The sequence below is a fragment of the Mustela lutreola genome, chromosome 13, assembly GCF_030435805.1.
Source record: "Mustela lutreola isolate mMusLut2 chromosome 13, mMusLut2.pri, whole genome shotgun sequence".
Lineage (NCBI taxonomy): Eukaryota > Metazoa > Chordata > Mammalia > Carnivora > Mustelidae > Mustela > Mustela lutreola.
The window spans coordinates 82,249,050-82,263,524 of record NC_081302.1 but is presented as its reverse complement, the minus strand read 5'-3'; the positions used below and the strand labels follow the sequence as shown (position 1 = coordinate 82,263,524).

At 38.6% G+C, this 14,475-nt stretch overlaps 1 protein-coding gene and 1 pseudogene across 2 annotated transcripts in view; one reads left to right on the top strand and one right to left on the bottom strand.

The window, feature by feature from the left end:
• MIPEP (mitochondrial intermediate peptidase) overlaps positions 1–14,475 on the bottom strand; it is a 170,314-nt gene that overhangs the window by 130,155 nt on the left and 25,684 nt on the right. For both annotated transcript variants that reach the window (XM_059143887.1, XM_059143889.1), the window contains exons 8-10: positions 13,102–13,150; positions 11,489–11,549; positions 8,038–8,090 (exon numbers count right to left, since the gene is read on the bottom strand). In XM_059143887.1, the coding sequence (XP_058999870.1) occupies positions 8,038–8,090; positions 11,489–11,549; positions 13,102–13,150 (163 nt within the window). The remainder of the gene's footprint in view (positions 1–8,037; positions 8,091–11,488; positions 11,550–13,101; positions 13,151–14,475) is intronic.
• Positions 8,360–8,753, top strand: LOC131813545 (EF-hand calcium-binding domain-containing protein 10-like; annotated as a pseudogene).

The following is a 14,475-nucleotide window of genomic DNA, read 5'->3' as shown; positions in this document are numbered from 1 at the left end:
TGTGAGAGTTGGATGGTATTTTTAAATGTTTAGTCTTTAAAGCCACAGGGAGAGCCACTGTTTCGTCCGGCTAAACCAAGGTAAGGTGTAAAGGAAGTGAATGATACTAAAACCTGTTTACCTTTCAGGTAATTAGATTGCGCTGACAATAAAGAAGATCTTTTACTCTCTCTGTTTTATAAAGAATCAGAAAAAGTTGACAGTTTGATTGTTTCTACCTTGCCTTCTGAGGCTAACGGCAACAAATCTTCTCTGGCCAAACTTCCTAGTACTCAGAGAACCGTGTTCCTTAATGGTGCAGATTAGCCACCTAGTTCACCAGCAGCTGCAGTTAGGATGAATCAAAACTGAAGTTCACAAATATAGTACGATTCTATCATCACCCTAGAAACATGGGCTGGTGACCCAGTACACCTGATGTAAGGGAGAAAGGATGGCCCCACGTGACAGAACCCCACCACAGAGACTGGCACCAAATCTTAGGACAGCAGCAAGAACTCTACTTGTAATGGGGCTCTCATTCAGCTTCCTACAGTATATCAACGTGTAAAGTTAGTCATACCTGAAGTGCGACAGTAAGACAAAACAACCAAAAATAACGGGGGGGGGGGGGGGGGTGTAGCATCCAGATTAGGGGAAGCAGCAAAATGACACCACAAGAAAGCAATCACATCAATCCAGAAGTTTGGGGAAATCTGTAGAAACAGTAACCTGCTGTCTGCAACCAAACAGGTACATGAAGAAGGTGGGGTGAGGGTATGAGGTGAGGTGTGCAGACCTGCTCTGGAGTTAGAGACTCGGGAGACAGAAAAACCAAATGAGATGTGCAGCCCATGCTGGTTCCAACAAGCTGCTTGGGAGAAAAATGGACCTGATAATATCAAGGACATGTAAATAGGGACTGAGTACTAGAGGATGCCAATGGATTGCCGTGAAACTTCTTGGGTCATGCTGGGGCTGCGATGATGTAAGAAAATTTCCACATTCCTTAAAGATCCATAACAAAATGTCCCAATGAAAGGCCATGAGGTCTAGGGTTTACTTTAGTAAAAAGAAGGAAGAAAAAGGAGAAGGAAAAGAGAAAACAGGTATAAATAAAGCAAATCGAGCACAGTTTTGATAGTTACTAAGTCTGGAAGATGAATATATGGGGGTTACCAATGTAATTCCTTATATTTTGCTTATTTTGAAAGTTTTCATAATAAAGGTTCTTGTTTTAAACACTGAAAGCACCCAGCTCACTTCACATCCACTAGCCAATAAACTATACAATTTCACACATCAGGTAAGTCTTTATTATCTTGAAACACCCCCATGTTATCTGTTCTTGAAAATCCAGGGTTTACTGAAGAGTTTAAAACATAAAACAGTCCTATCTCATTATGTGAATGTTCTTGAACTTTTGAGAATATACCTTAGCAAGGAATAAACATACTGAATTCCCCTTCCCAATAATGTCCTTATATAAAATAGTACCAAAATTAATAAAGTATGATTCACTGATATTCACTATTGGCAGAAAAGCGATAAAGTCGTCGAGCATTAAAAATCAAAATCAGTGAGGCACCTGGGTGCGTCAGTGGGTTAAGCCTCTGCCTTTGGCTCAGGTCATGATCTCAGGGTCCTAGGATCAAGACTCACATGGGGCTCTCTGCTCAGCAGGGAGCCTGCTTCCCCCTCTCTCTCTGCCTGTCTCTCTGCCTATTTGTGATCTCTCTCTCTCTGTGTCAAATAAATAAATAAAATCTTTTTTAAAAAAATCAAAATCAAACACCGCCAGGACACATTAAACAACTTTAAAAATGATTACCTCTAAGGGACAGGGTAAGGAGGAATGCTGTGAGCAGGGACGGGGTGACATCAAAATTTCTCGATGAGTCCTTTTTAATGTTGTTTTGACTTTTCGAGCCACACAAATGGACTGGTTATTCAAAAATCACATTTAATTTTAAATAAAATAACTGCATATATATTTGTCATAATTTAAAGAATTACTTTTCCTCTCCTATGAGGACTCCAACACTAAAACTTGAAAGAAAAAAAAAAAAAACGATTTTTCTGCGCTCTTTAAGATGTCTGTAGGTCACTCATGCCACTATATCCCAGGATCAACCTTTGATGGTTTTAAAACACATTAATCTCTTATCTTACTTCTAATAGGCTCTTTCCTTTCTTTAGGCAAACATATAAGAAACTTAAAATGAATCTGAACATAAAAGCAGAAAAAGAATCCCTGGGGTGAACTTGAAGAAAAACTCAAATCAAGGAAAGCCCCTTCTATTTTTTGTTTCGTGTCAAACCACACATTTAAGTCTTTACTTGAAAGCAGAGGAATTTAACAAGGATTTAGCAGTCTTCAATTTATTCCCTTCTTCTAACCTCAAACTCAAATTATTATACTTTTGCTTTCTTTTCTCATCCATTACCTGTGCTTCTTGGCCAATTCTTGTCAATCAAGATTATTGAAACCTCAAACCAAAACTCAATCATTTGCCTTTTAAGCTACTTAAAACAGATGTTTAAAACCTCTAATTCGTACAATCCCATCTGAAGCATTTTGGTATCCCTTTTCTTGGTTCTTTTACTGAGTTAATAGCCAAACAAATGACCTAGTACTGGAACCTGAAGCAAATTGACTAAAGCCCCTGGTGGATACCAGGCAGGTTATGTTGTATTCCTGGAATAGCTGGTGATTTCTTAACTCTAAGAACCAGTGAGCCTGGTAGGACCCTCTGTCAACAAATGAGCATTCTGAGGGCCTCCTAAGGTTCACACTGCTTTCAATAAATCTGAGAGATGAAAAGGGCTATTCACAAAAATATGATATTCTTCTTTGCAAAGAAAATGTAACACGGGATTGCTTTTCATAAGGACTTCCAATTACTGGTTTAGACAGTCTTGAACAATAGCTATTAACTAATATGTATTTACTGAGGTCCAGAGTGTACATGCCACATTTTATTGCAAACAGAAGAAATAAGACATACGGTATTCTCAAGAGCTTTAAGCTATGGTTGACAAGACACGTTTAAGGAAGGACACCAAAAGAAAATAGTTAGAAGATCCAGTGTGCCACTTTGTAGGCTGTAAGCATGGGGTTGCCAGGATCTATAGCGGCTGTGGCAGACCTGGATGTTTCATGGACTCCTGGCGAAACTTCACAGGTAAGATAGCAAACAAAGGCAAGTGCAACGCTTGCAGCTGCCAAACACGGGCTCCGCATGAGACAGAAAGGGATCTGACTTGGGACAGACAGTTTAGTCTGGCTGAGGAAAACTGCAAAGGAAGAGGCATGGTTGGAAAGACCAGAAGGGCAGACCAGACCCCACGAATAACAGGGAGTGCATGTACACCTTGGTAAAGACAAGTGGGCTGTGACCAGATCCTAGAAGTCACGAATGACGGCTCCAATTCTATTTTGAAGGCAGTAACTATTCCATGACCTTTAAGAGGAGAGGGACCAAAAGAGAGCTGTCCTGCCAGCCAGACACAGCTTCCTCCCCCTGGGACACAGTGATGCTCTGGGAAGCACCAGCGAGGGGGACCTCCCTGTCCTCGTGTTCCTGCTCCACCATTAAAAGCTCCTCTGACAAGCATTCAACAAGTAATTCGATATGTTCGTTACACTTTAGATGAGTGTTTTCTTAGAGAAGCCTTCAGGGACAAGTGATCACTCCTTCAAAAGATTTTCGAGAACACTTAAAAAGCATCTCTTAGAGTAGTTCATCCTTTAGAACAGTGTCGAGAAAAGACCAATTCCATATAATAGTATTACTTGAGTACTAATAATACCAACATTAACTCATTTAGTTCTGACCTATGAAGCAGGGACTATTACAACTCCCATTTTGATAGATACCTTTGCTGAGGTTTGAGAGGACAAGTAACTTTCCAAAGGTCATGTGTAGCTCATTAGTGGTGGAGCAGGGACGCATCCAGGCCCCCACCAGATGTCAGGGAACGTGTTCCAGACCACACAGCCATGACACCTCAGGTGTTTCCACTCTCTCCAATGGCCCATGTGGGCAGTGATACCCTGTTCCTGTGGCTAACAGAAGACAGAACTCCCAACCTACCTGGGGGCACAGTGATCTCTAAGTACTGATTCCAGAGTCTGTCAGCAACACTGACTTTACAGTACTGTACTTTTGGTAGAAATCATGCTCTTGGATCGGAAGAATAAACATCGTTAAAATGTCTATACTGCCTAGAGCAATCCATACTTTTAATGCCATTCTGATCAAAATTCCACCAGTATTCTTCAAAGAGCTGGAGCAAATAATCCAGAAATTTGTATGGAATCAGAAGAGACCCCGAATCGCTAAGGAAATGTTGAAAAACAAAAATAAAACTGGGGGCATCACGTTACCTGATTTCAAGCTTTATTACAAAGCTGTGGGCACCAAGACAGCATGGTACTGGCATAAAAACAGACACATAGACCAGTGGAACAGAGTAGAGAGCCCAGATATGGACCCTCAACTCTATGGTCAATTAATCTTCGACAAAACAGGAAAAAATATACAGTGGAAAAAAGACAGTCTCTTCAATAAATGGTGCTGGGAAAACTGGACAGCTATATGTAGAAGAATGAAATTCGACCATTCTCTTACACCGTACATAAAGATAAACTCAAAATGGATAAAAGACCTCAATGTGAGACAGGAATCCATCAGAATCCTAGAGGAGAACATAGGCAGTAATCTCTTCGATATCAGCCACAGCAACTTCTTTCAAGATATGTCTCCAAAGGCAAAGGAAACAAAAGCCAAAATAAACTTTTGAGACTTCATCAAAATCAAAAGCTTCTGCACAGCAAAGGAAACAGTCAAAAAAACAAAGAGGCAAACCACGGAATGGGAGAAGATATTTGCAAATGACAGTATAGACAAAAGGTTGATATCCAGGATCTATAATGAACTCCTCAAACTCAACACACACAAAACAGGCAATCATATAAAAAAAAAAAAAAATGGGCAGAAGATATGAACAGACACTTCTCCAATGAAGACATACAAATGGCTATCAGACACATGAAAAAATATTCATCATCACTAGCCCTCAGGGAGATTCAAATTAAAACCACATTGAGATACCACCTTACACCAGTTAGAATGGCCAAAATTAAAAGACAGGAAACAACATGTGTTGGAGGGGATGTGGAGAAAGGGGAACCCTCTTACACTGCTGGTGGGAATGCAGGTTGGTGCAGCCTCTTTGGAGAACAGTGTGTTGATTCCTCAAGAAATTAAAAATAGAACTTCCCTATGACCCTGCAATTGCACTCCTGGGTATTTACCCCAAAGATACAGATGTAGTGAAAAGAAGGGCCATCTGTACCCCAATGTTTATAGCAGCAATGGCCACGGTCGCCAAACTATGGGAAGAACCAAGATGCCCTTCAACGTACGAATGGATAAGGAAGATGTGGTCCATATACACTATGGAGTATTATGCCTCCATCAGAAAGGATGAATACCCAACTTTTGTAGCAACATGGACGGGACTGGAAGAGATTATGCTGAGTGAAATAAGTCAAGCAGAGAGAGTCAATTATCATATGGTTTCACTTATTTGTTGAGCATAACAAATAGCATGGAGGACAAGGGGAGTTAGAGAGGAGAAGGGAGTTGGGGGAAATTGGAAGAGGAGGTGAATCATGAGAGACTATGGACTCTGAAAAACAATCTGAGGGGTTTGAAGTAGCGGGGGAGGAGGGAGGTTGGGGTACCAGTGGTGGGTATTATAGAGGGCACGGATTACATGGTGCACTGGGTGTGGTGAAAAAATAATGAATACTGTTATGCTGAAAATAAATAAATTTAATTTAAAAAGAAAAGAAATGAAGATGAGAACATCACTATCCTTATTCAGTGTCTTATTTAAGTTTACTATCAGACTTCTCAGGGATCTCATATTCCTAATTAATGCTTATACTTTACAATTGAGCATAGCTCTACAAGTCCTCAGATACTATGTCATTTCCACAAAGCCACCATTTGGGCATCCTACACTTAAAGAATAAAGCTAAATGATAAAAATATCACTTAAGGGCGCCTGGGTGGCTCAGTGGGTTAAGCCGCTGCCTTCGGCTCAAGTCATGATCTCGGGGTCCCGGTATCGAGTCCCGCATCGGGCTCTCTGCTCAGCAGGGAGCCTGCTTCCCTCTCTCTCTCTCTGCCTGCCTCTCCATCTACTTGTGATTTCTCTCTGTCAATAAATAAATAAAATCTCTAAAAAAAAAAATATCACTTAAATATAAGGCCAAGGTATTCACTAAAATCATCGGGCTGGGGAGGATGACATGAAACAGGAATATCACATAAAAGAATCACAGTAGCAAAAGTCAGAAAGAAACAAATACATTTATTTCACATTACTTTCCAATGTCAAAAGTTTTTTTAAATTTTTTTGATATGGAAGGCATTGATTAAAAAAAAAAAATAGTGTTCCTTTATGCTATATCTTGGTTGGCCAAGCAACCAAGCCAAATCTGTCTTGGAAAAAATTTGAAAAGAGAAATTGTATGTTTTATGCAAAGACAGGGAGCAAAGCCTGAAGTTCTACAGCCATAAAAACACATTTGTGAAATAATTATATTAAGCTCTAATATATTCTAAAAACTCAGTTTATCATAATCAAGTGATTACAGATTTTGAGTAACAGAGAAGGTGGCTCACGCCAAATTTGTACTATACGTATAAAAACAGTAGCTGACAAAGTATCCTGAGACAGTATGCTTTGTGAGTAAGATTAGTCTAAGAAGCAAGATGTCACAGAGAAGCCAAAGAGAAGAAAATGAATGAATATTAAGTGGGTAAGCTCTTCAACACTCTGATCTCAGGGCACGTCCTCCCAGTGATGCAGAAAAGAACACCAAAAGTTACTATTTTCTGCTTTTATAACAAATAGGTTTTAAAAATCATTAAAATAAATAAAAAGTTTAATTTTAGTGAGGTATTTGCTACCCTTCACTATGCTGATGCCTGGATATTGCATAGTAGCAGTAAGACTTGAAAGTTAAATACCAATCAAATAACCATATTATTATCATGATATGTGCCAACATGCTTTAATGAGGAAAAGGCACAAAGCTTTTATTTTCTTCCATTACCTAAATCAATCTTAACTCTCTCGATTAAAGCTGAGGAGCTCAAAAAGGATGTGTAAGAGAAAAATGTTAAAAATCTGTTGAAACAAGAAAAAAAAAATCTGTTGAAGGGTAGGATTCAGAGATTTCTTTTTTAATCTTTTTGGTATGTAAAATTACTTGGGGCATCAATATTTCTACATGTGTTCACTTTGAACAGGTGTTCATATTTCTTGGGTTTACATACAAATATAAAAATGACAGAAATAGGCACATTTAGGGGAAAAAGCATACCTATTAGTTAGCCATTATAGAATAAACACAAAAGAATATGGAAGCTAAAGGAGTACTAACATCAAGCTAACGGTCCTAAATCTTTATTTCACATAATCCTTCCAGAGGTGCCAAGAAAGTGTCCACAATACGTTCAAATAAAAATGAGGAAGCAAGAAAATCACACAGCCCCATGCCAAGGACTACTTTATTCCTTCATTGATTCAACATATGTATTTGCTGAGCACCCACCCTGGACCAGAAACAAGGGACAACCAGGGCTCTAGCAAAGTCCCAGCCCCCAAAACCCTCAGTCTAGTAAGGAAACCTGGAAGCTACACAGAGGAGAAGCCAGATTCCAGACCCCCCAGAGAGATACTGAAAAGTTTTAAACAGCATGGGCCATAGAAGAAAAGGTTCTGGGGGAGAGGAACAGCATGATCCTTTGACTGAGGTAAAGGTTTAATCCAGATCAAAAACATGTAGGCAAATGTGGACCAAGCCGGCACCAGGCCTGGACTTGAGAGCATACAGGTTTATGATGTGGGCAACTGAGTGAGGACAGTAGTTGCATAATTAATGTGCAAGGTGTTCAGTAAATATTAGTTTTTCTCCTCCTTCTCACAGATGAGGATTTATCAAAAAAAACAAAACAAAACAAAAAAAAACCTTACCTTTCTGCACGAATCACACCACTGTAGTAGGGGGGATCCCAAGGCATTAATTCCTACAACGGAAAAATCTGTTGCGATGAAAGTTATTGACTACTTCACAATTTTTATCAAAAATTAAGCCAGCTCATAAATGCAAACCTATTATAATATCAGAAGAGTTTTATAAAATTCCTGAAACTTCATGAAATACCTAACTCTTTATTTTGACTCTCCTGTAATCAATGGGTACCAAGGTACAAATAAATTGGGGGAATTGGGAAAAAAGGTAAATAATGTAAAATATAAACATAAAAGTCAACGTTAATAGATTAAATCAGGAGCAATGCAGGTGAGCAGCAGCAGGGAGATGTAGGCCAGGAATTATTTGGAAAAATATCAGATTATGGAGTTGCTGAACTATCTCACCAGCACCCTGTTCTTTTTCCGCCCAGAAAAACCAAGACGGTATTTAATATTGGAATGACTGAGAATTACCAAAATAACAGGCATGGCTTTTTCCTCTCTTTATGGATCACTCTAACATTTTATCTATGTTTGAGATGATGGACACTTCAAATAAAGGCACCATATCATTTGTGTAGTACAAGGTGGCCCTAAAAACCCCGGGTCTGTTGAATGAAGATGAAGTTTTACAAGATGATGGACATGTAATAACTTTGGAAAAATCCAGATCTGAAGTGAATAAGAGCATTGAGAAAATATGGTCAGCATTTTAATAACATCAGAAGTCCAAGATGGCAAATGATTCTATAAAGTTAAAAAATAGAGTGAAACAGCCACACTGAAATTTTTCCCAAAATGCAACCCATGTATCAATCCATAATACATACTGCAGGTAAGATTAGGATCCTAACGGCAAGATTAGAGCTCTTTCTAAATCTAAGCAGGAAGCTTAGGGTGGATCCCAGAATGAAAGCAACAATTTCAAGTGTAACGAAGGGAGAATTACCTCTAATCTTGGCAAAGAAAATATGTCATAAAGAAGCACTGTCACAACAGCTGGTTTTGACAACTGGTACAGAATACTGAAGGGAAGAAAAGCTTGAATCTGTGCATGATCTTTCTTCCCATAAACTGTCCAGGTGACAGGAGTGACTAACAGCCCAGACTGTAAAGTCAGAATGCCTGGGTTCAAGTGTGCAATCCACACTGTTGTACGGGGTGGACAAGTTCTTTCTGCTCACCAATGCTTTCTCATTTTCTATCTACATGACCTGACCTCTCCCCTCTTTACCCTTATCCTGCCGCTCCTGCCCATCCTGGCTCCACTGTGGCCACACTGGTCTCCTCACGGTGGCTTGACTGCACCAGGCAGCTGCTGTCTCTGCGGAGAAGGCTGTGCCCTGCATCACTGCTGGGGGCACTGCATCATCTCTTCCATTCTCTGCTCAAGAGTCTCCTCACGTAACAAGTCTTCCCTGACCGATCCCTAGAGAACAGCAATGGCCATTCCCTTCTTTCTGCATTATTTTCCCTTATCACCATACAACATGGCACATATTTCTCTCTTTCATGTATTTACTATCCATCTGCCTCCCCTAGAATGTAAGCTTTTTGAGGACAGGAACCTTGCTCTCATTTTTCCTGTTACATCCTGGCAGCCTGAACACCATCAGGCACACAGTAGTGCCTCACTAATGGCATTTCTTGATGCACTTCAACTATTAACAGAAGACCTGGCACTGGGTACGAGCTCCAGGAACGTTGCCTTCTATCCTTTGATTTATCCTTTAAATTTTCAGCGCAGACATTATCTCCTTGAATAACAAGGTGTTCTTTCTCATGTTCCACGATCATGCCGTTACCAAGGAATGCAGCCAACGTAAGACGTACAGGCTGACTTTCCTTCTCCCAGCATCCCCGAAACTCTAGCCCCCAAGTGGTCAGCTCCTGGGACACATTTCCTCCAACAGATGACCTCTTACTATCTGCTACATACCAGAGAGTGCAGGCTCTAGGGGAACAAAACCCAGGAAGACCAAATCCCTGTACCAAGGAGCTGAATATGACCTAGGCAGTAGAGAGATAAGTGACTCCACATCCAGAGTATAGTAGTCATGTGCATGACATTGCACTGTGTGAAACAGAGCCCATGAGAAGGGTATTTAAATCACAGTGGAAGGTCAGGAAATGTTGGGAGGAGGCAAAGCTGGAGCTGAGTTTGGAAGACGGGGCACACTGCAACCAGATGAGGGAGAGGGAAAGGCATTCCTGTGTACAGTGTTTGTGAATGACAGCAAGCTACCTATCATAGTTGCTGGCACATAAATACTGGGAACAGAAAATTGAAAAACAGGAAAAAGGAGATTGTCAGAATTGAAAAGCAAAAGAAAGGAAAGCAAGGACAAGCAAAGCAGTAAGTAAGCAAAAAAAAAGCACAAGAGCATCACTCAGGTATTATTAGTAGGGAACTAGGGACACTAACTTGACTTAAAGGGGCAGCAGAAGATAAGGCTAGAGAAGCAGGTAGAAGCAAAATTAGGAAAGGCTTGGTGGGAAAGCTAAGAAATAGGAAGGTAAATCTGAGAATTACAGCAAGCCACTGAAAAATCTTAAACAGAGTGACAAGATCAGATCTGCTTTTTGGCAAAATCCCTCTGGTGGCAAGTCATTCATTTATTCGTTCATTTGTTCATTCACTCATATTTCGACTAAGTGCTGAGTACCTACCCTATGTCTAACATGAACTAGGTAAGTTGCTAAGCTGTCCAAACCAGAGCCAGAACAGAAGCCTGGAAAACCAGTTTGGCAACTACAACTATAATCTGGGTAAGAAGTAACAATGACCTCAACCAGGGCTGTGGCAATGGGCATGGAGAGGCAAGAATTGCAGGTAGAATCTATAGGATTTAGTAACTTAAAGTGGGGGGGGGGGGGAGTAATAAATAACCTGAGGGGCTTGCTGAAACAAGGATTACAGGGCTAGAGATATAGCGGGTCTCCTGGAGGGCTCGTGTGTTAAGATGGGGTATACTTTGAGGTCAATATGGATTAAACTGAGCTCCATAAATTAGCAAATAAGAAAGTAAACTGCAGTGCTAACAGTGATGGTTAAATTGCCACCTGCCAGATCAATCCTCCACTGAGCCTGTTTCAAACAGAGAAGCCCACTTACAGTATAAGGGAAACAGAATTTGCATGAGTATATATCAATATATGTTGTGAATAGACATTTATAAGTGTGTATATACGTATGAGCATGCGTGAGTATTATGTCAAATAACCAACAAAAAAATACTGCTTTTCCTGGAAATGTCAAACTCAGACATATGGATCAAGTATTTCAATACTTTGCTCACCAAACCCAAGGATCAGAACCAAGACCAGGGATCAGAAACAAGATTATACACACCTTTAGCACATCGCAAGAAACTTTTAGAGTCAAAAGATAAGAACTTCAGCTGATAGACCATTTATATTACATCAAAAATGTTCCAAAATCATCACTTACAGAATTTTGAGGATTTAGTTTCATTTTCATCCCTCGTATCATCTCAAAGTCTTTTACAGTTCTGTAAAACAGGTTTATCATTCATTGTTAGGAGAAAATTTTAATATTTACATTATTAAAGAACTAGTTTTCTGAGGGGATGGGGTAACTAGATGACGGGCATTAAGGAGGGCACCTGATATAATGAGCCCTGGGTGTTACATGCAACTGAGGAATCACTGAACTCACCTCTGAAATTCCTAGTACACTGTATGTTTATTAATTGAATTTAAATAATTTTTTAAAAAAATAGATTTCTTATGTAAATTTCTAGTATTCATGATAAAACTGGAAGTAATTTGTAGTGCAAATGGAACCAGTTTTATAACCAAATGTAACCAAATTTTATCTGCGTTAGAAGGAACAGCAATATATCATCAGTAAATTATCACAATTTCTACCTTAGAAAATATCCTAGTAGATAGACATAGGACTTGAAAGTATTAAAGCTTGGAAAAATTAGCAATGTTACAAATACATGTAAAGGTTAGCAAACTTTAAGTCACTGCTCTTTTCTATACATTAAAAAGGTAAGAGACCAACAAATTACCTTTTATTCAAAAATATGAACAGAGATTTAAGGTTACTATTAATACTTTCTCCCCTACAGAAAAACTCTAGTTGGGTTGTGCTTAATATGAAGTTTCTGTTAGAATTAATTCATATATATAACTGTAAAAACATGAAGATACATTTGCTCAAAATAAATAGTTACATACAAGGGAAGAAAGAATACTACCACTTAACTAATAAAGCAGAGAAAATTCTCAACTAACTGCATACTTAACACTGCCTTTATTAAATCAAAGCCACAATGGTTCCCTAGATTAAAAGAAAAGTTTAGAATTTATAATTATAATCCAAATTAGAGAGGACTGGGTTCTAAGGCATGAGTTTATAGTAATAGAAAATGGAGATCTGAGCTAAAAATTAACATGTTGGTATAGCCAAGAAGGCAAAGGAAATGTTCAATAGCATCATAATCCATTATGAGACAACCATGACATGCCCCTTCCTGGAATCCTAAATGTCTGAAGACTGCTGGAGTGTGGCCTCTCAGCAAAGGACAAGTGACTCTATCAAAGACAGAAAAGCAGGAAGACCACAAAGGGCCTCACTACAGAGAACTACGAAAGTGGAGGCATATCGTTCTAAAGATCCAAACTACAGATCAATTCACCACATCCAGCCCCCACCGATATTTAGGCCAAAAGAAGAGAAACACTATTTATGAACTTGTTATAAAATTGGTGGTACAAGCTAAAAACGTATAGCTTCAAAAAGGCTTGAAAAAAATTTTCTAATTACACATCAATGATGGGTTCCTAAGACAATGAACTAGTCCATCAGAGGGGACAGCCTATGTTTTCAAGATTGTCACCTTAGGAAGACAGCTATGTGTTTTCTAAGTATTCCTCACAGTTAATCCAATCTCCTGCTGACTAGTCCACAGATCTGACCCGATATTCCCATACTTACATTCTTAATAGGTCACCTCCTAATCTTTTGTAAATCGAGTCTTTTTTTAAAAAAACTACATGATACACACTCTAAAGAGTAGAATAAAAACTAACCTTTCAGAAAGTTTGTCTGATAGTTTCTCAAGGAACTCCATGACAGTCTCTAGAAAGGAAATAAAAAAGAAAATGTCTTTAATTACATGAAATAAAATGAACATACCTGTTAAAATTAGAATGTAATGGTCATAATTTATGCACTACAATGCCATTAAAGTGTTCATTTTCAAAGTGTCAGGGTTGATAATACAATATATTTCTAGATGATGATGATCAATTTATCAGAAAACATATTAAACAAACATAGTAATAATCCAAAGCCTTCAATTATCCCCCAGAATGAGGAGTGAATGGGGAGCTAAAAATAAGAATCAAAATTTCAATGTGTTTCTATCTACTCATATTTGTAAGAAAAAAAAAAATAAGTTTTTAGACCATTCCAATTTTTCCCAAGTTTTAAAAAGATAGCTAGACTCTGATTTGTTCATAAAAATCTGTACAATTTAGAAGCATGATTCACCCCCTCTCTCATTCTCCCTCTCTCAAATAAATAAATAAAATCTGAAAAAAAAAAATTTTTTTTTAAAAAGGGCTCCTGGGTGGCTCAGTCAGTTGGGCAACTACCTTCAGCTCAGGTCACAATTCTGGAGTCCCGGGATGGAGTCCTGCATTGGGTTCCCTGCTCAGTGGGGAGTCTGCTTCTCCCTCTGAACCTCTCCCCTCTCATACTCTCTCTCTCTCAAATAAATAAATAAAATGTGTGTGTGTGTATACATATATACACATATATCTATATACATATATACACACACACACACATATGCATGATTCACTGAAAATTCTATTTTAAAAAATCAATGTTTTTCGGGACAATTATTTTTGTTTTTTATATACAGCCAAGAATCATCTTTTCAGGATCAATTCCAAAAGAAAATATGCAAAAATTAGAATATTAGAAATTGAACCTCTGCTAGGATTTTTTTAAGTACCTAAATACTTCAGCCATAGCTGTCATATATTTATTACAAACTCATAAAGGGCAATATAGTACAACTATCATTATTTCCCATGATAGGGAATTTTTCACGTGTATTTTTTAATTTACCACTTTTTGCCACTGATTTATGTATAGAGAGCTTTCACATGTATTTTAGAGTTTGCCACAAACACTGTTTTTATATTTTCCAGATGATCTTGTATATGGTTTTAAGTTTCCTGCCATCTCCAATGTAAGTTATCTTCTTTCTGAGTAAAATAAAAACCTGAGAAAAGAATGAAGGTTAACCTAAACCAAGAAGCCATGGAGTTTCCTGCCGCTGTCGATCTTTAACAAGCCTTGGATACAGTAATTCTGAAAACACTGCCTCATGCACCATATTAAATGGTATTAGGCCTTTGAGAAAAAAGATTATTTCATTAAAAATGAGATCT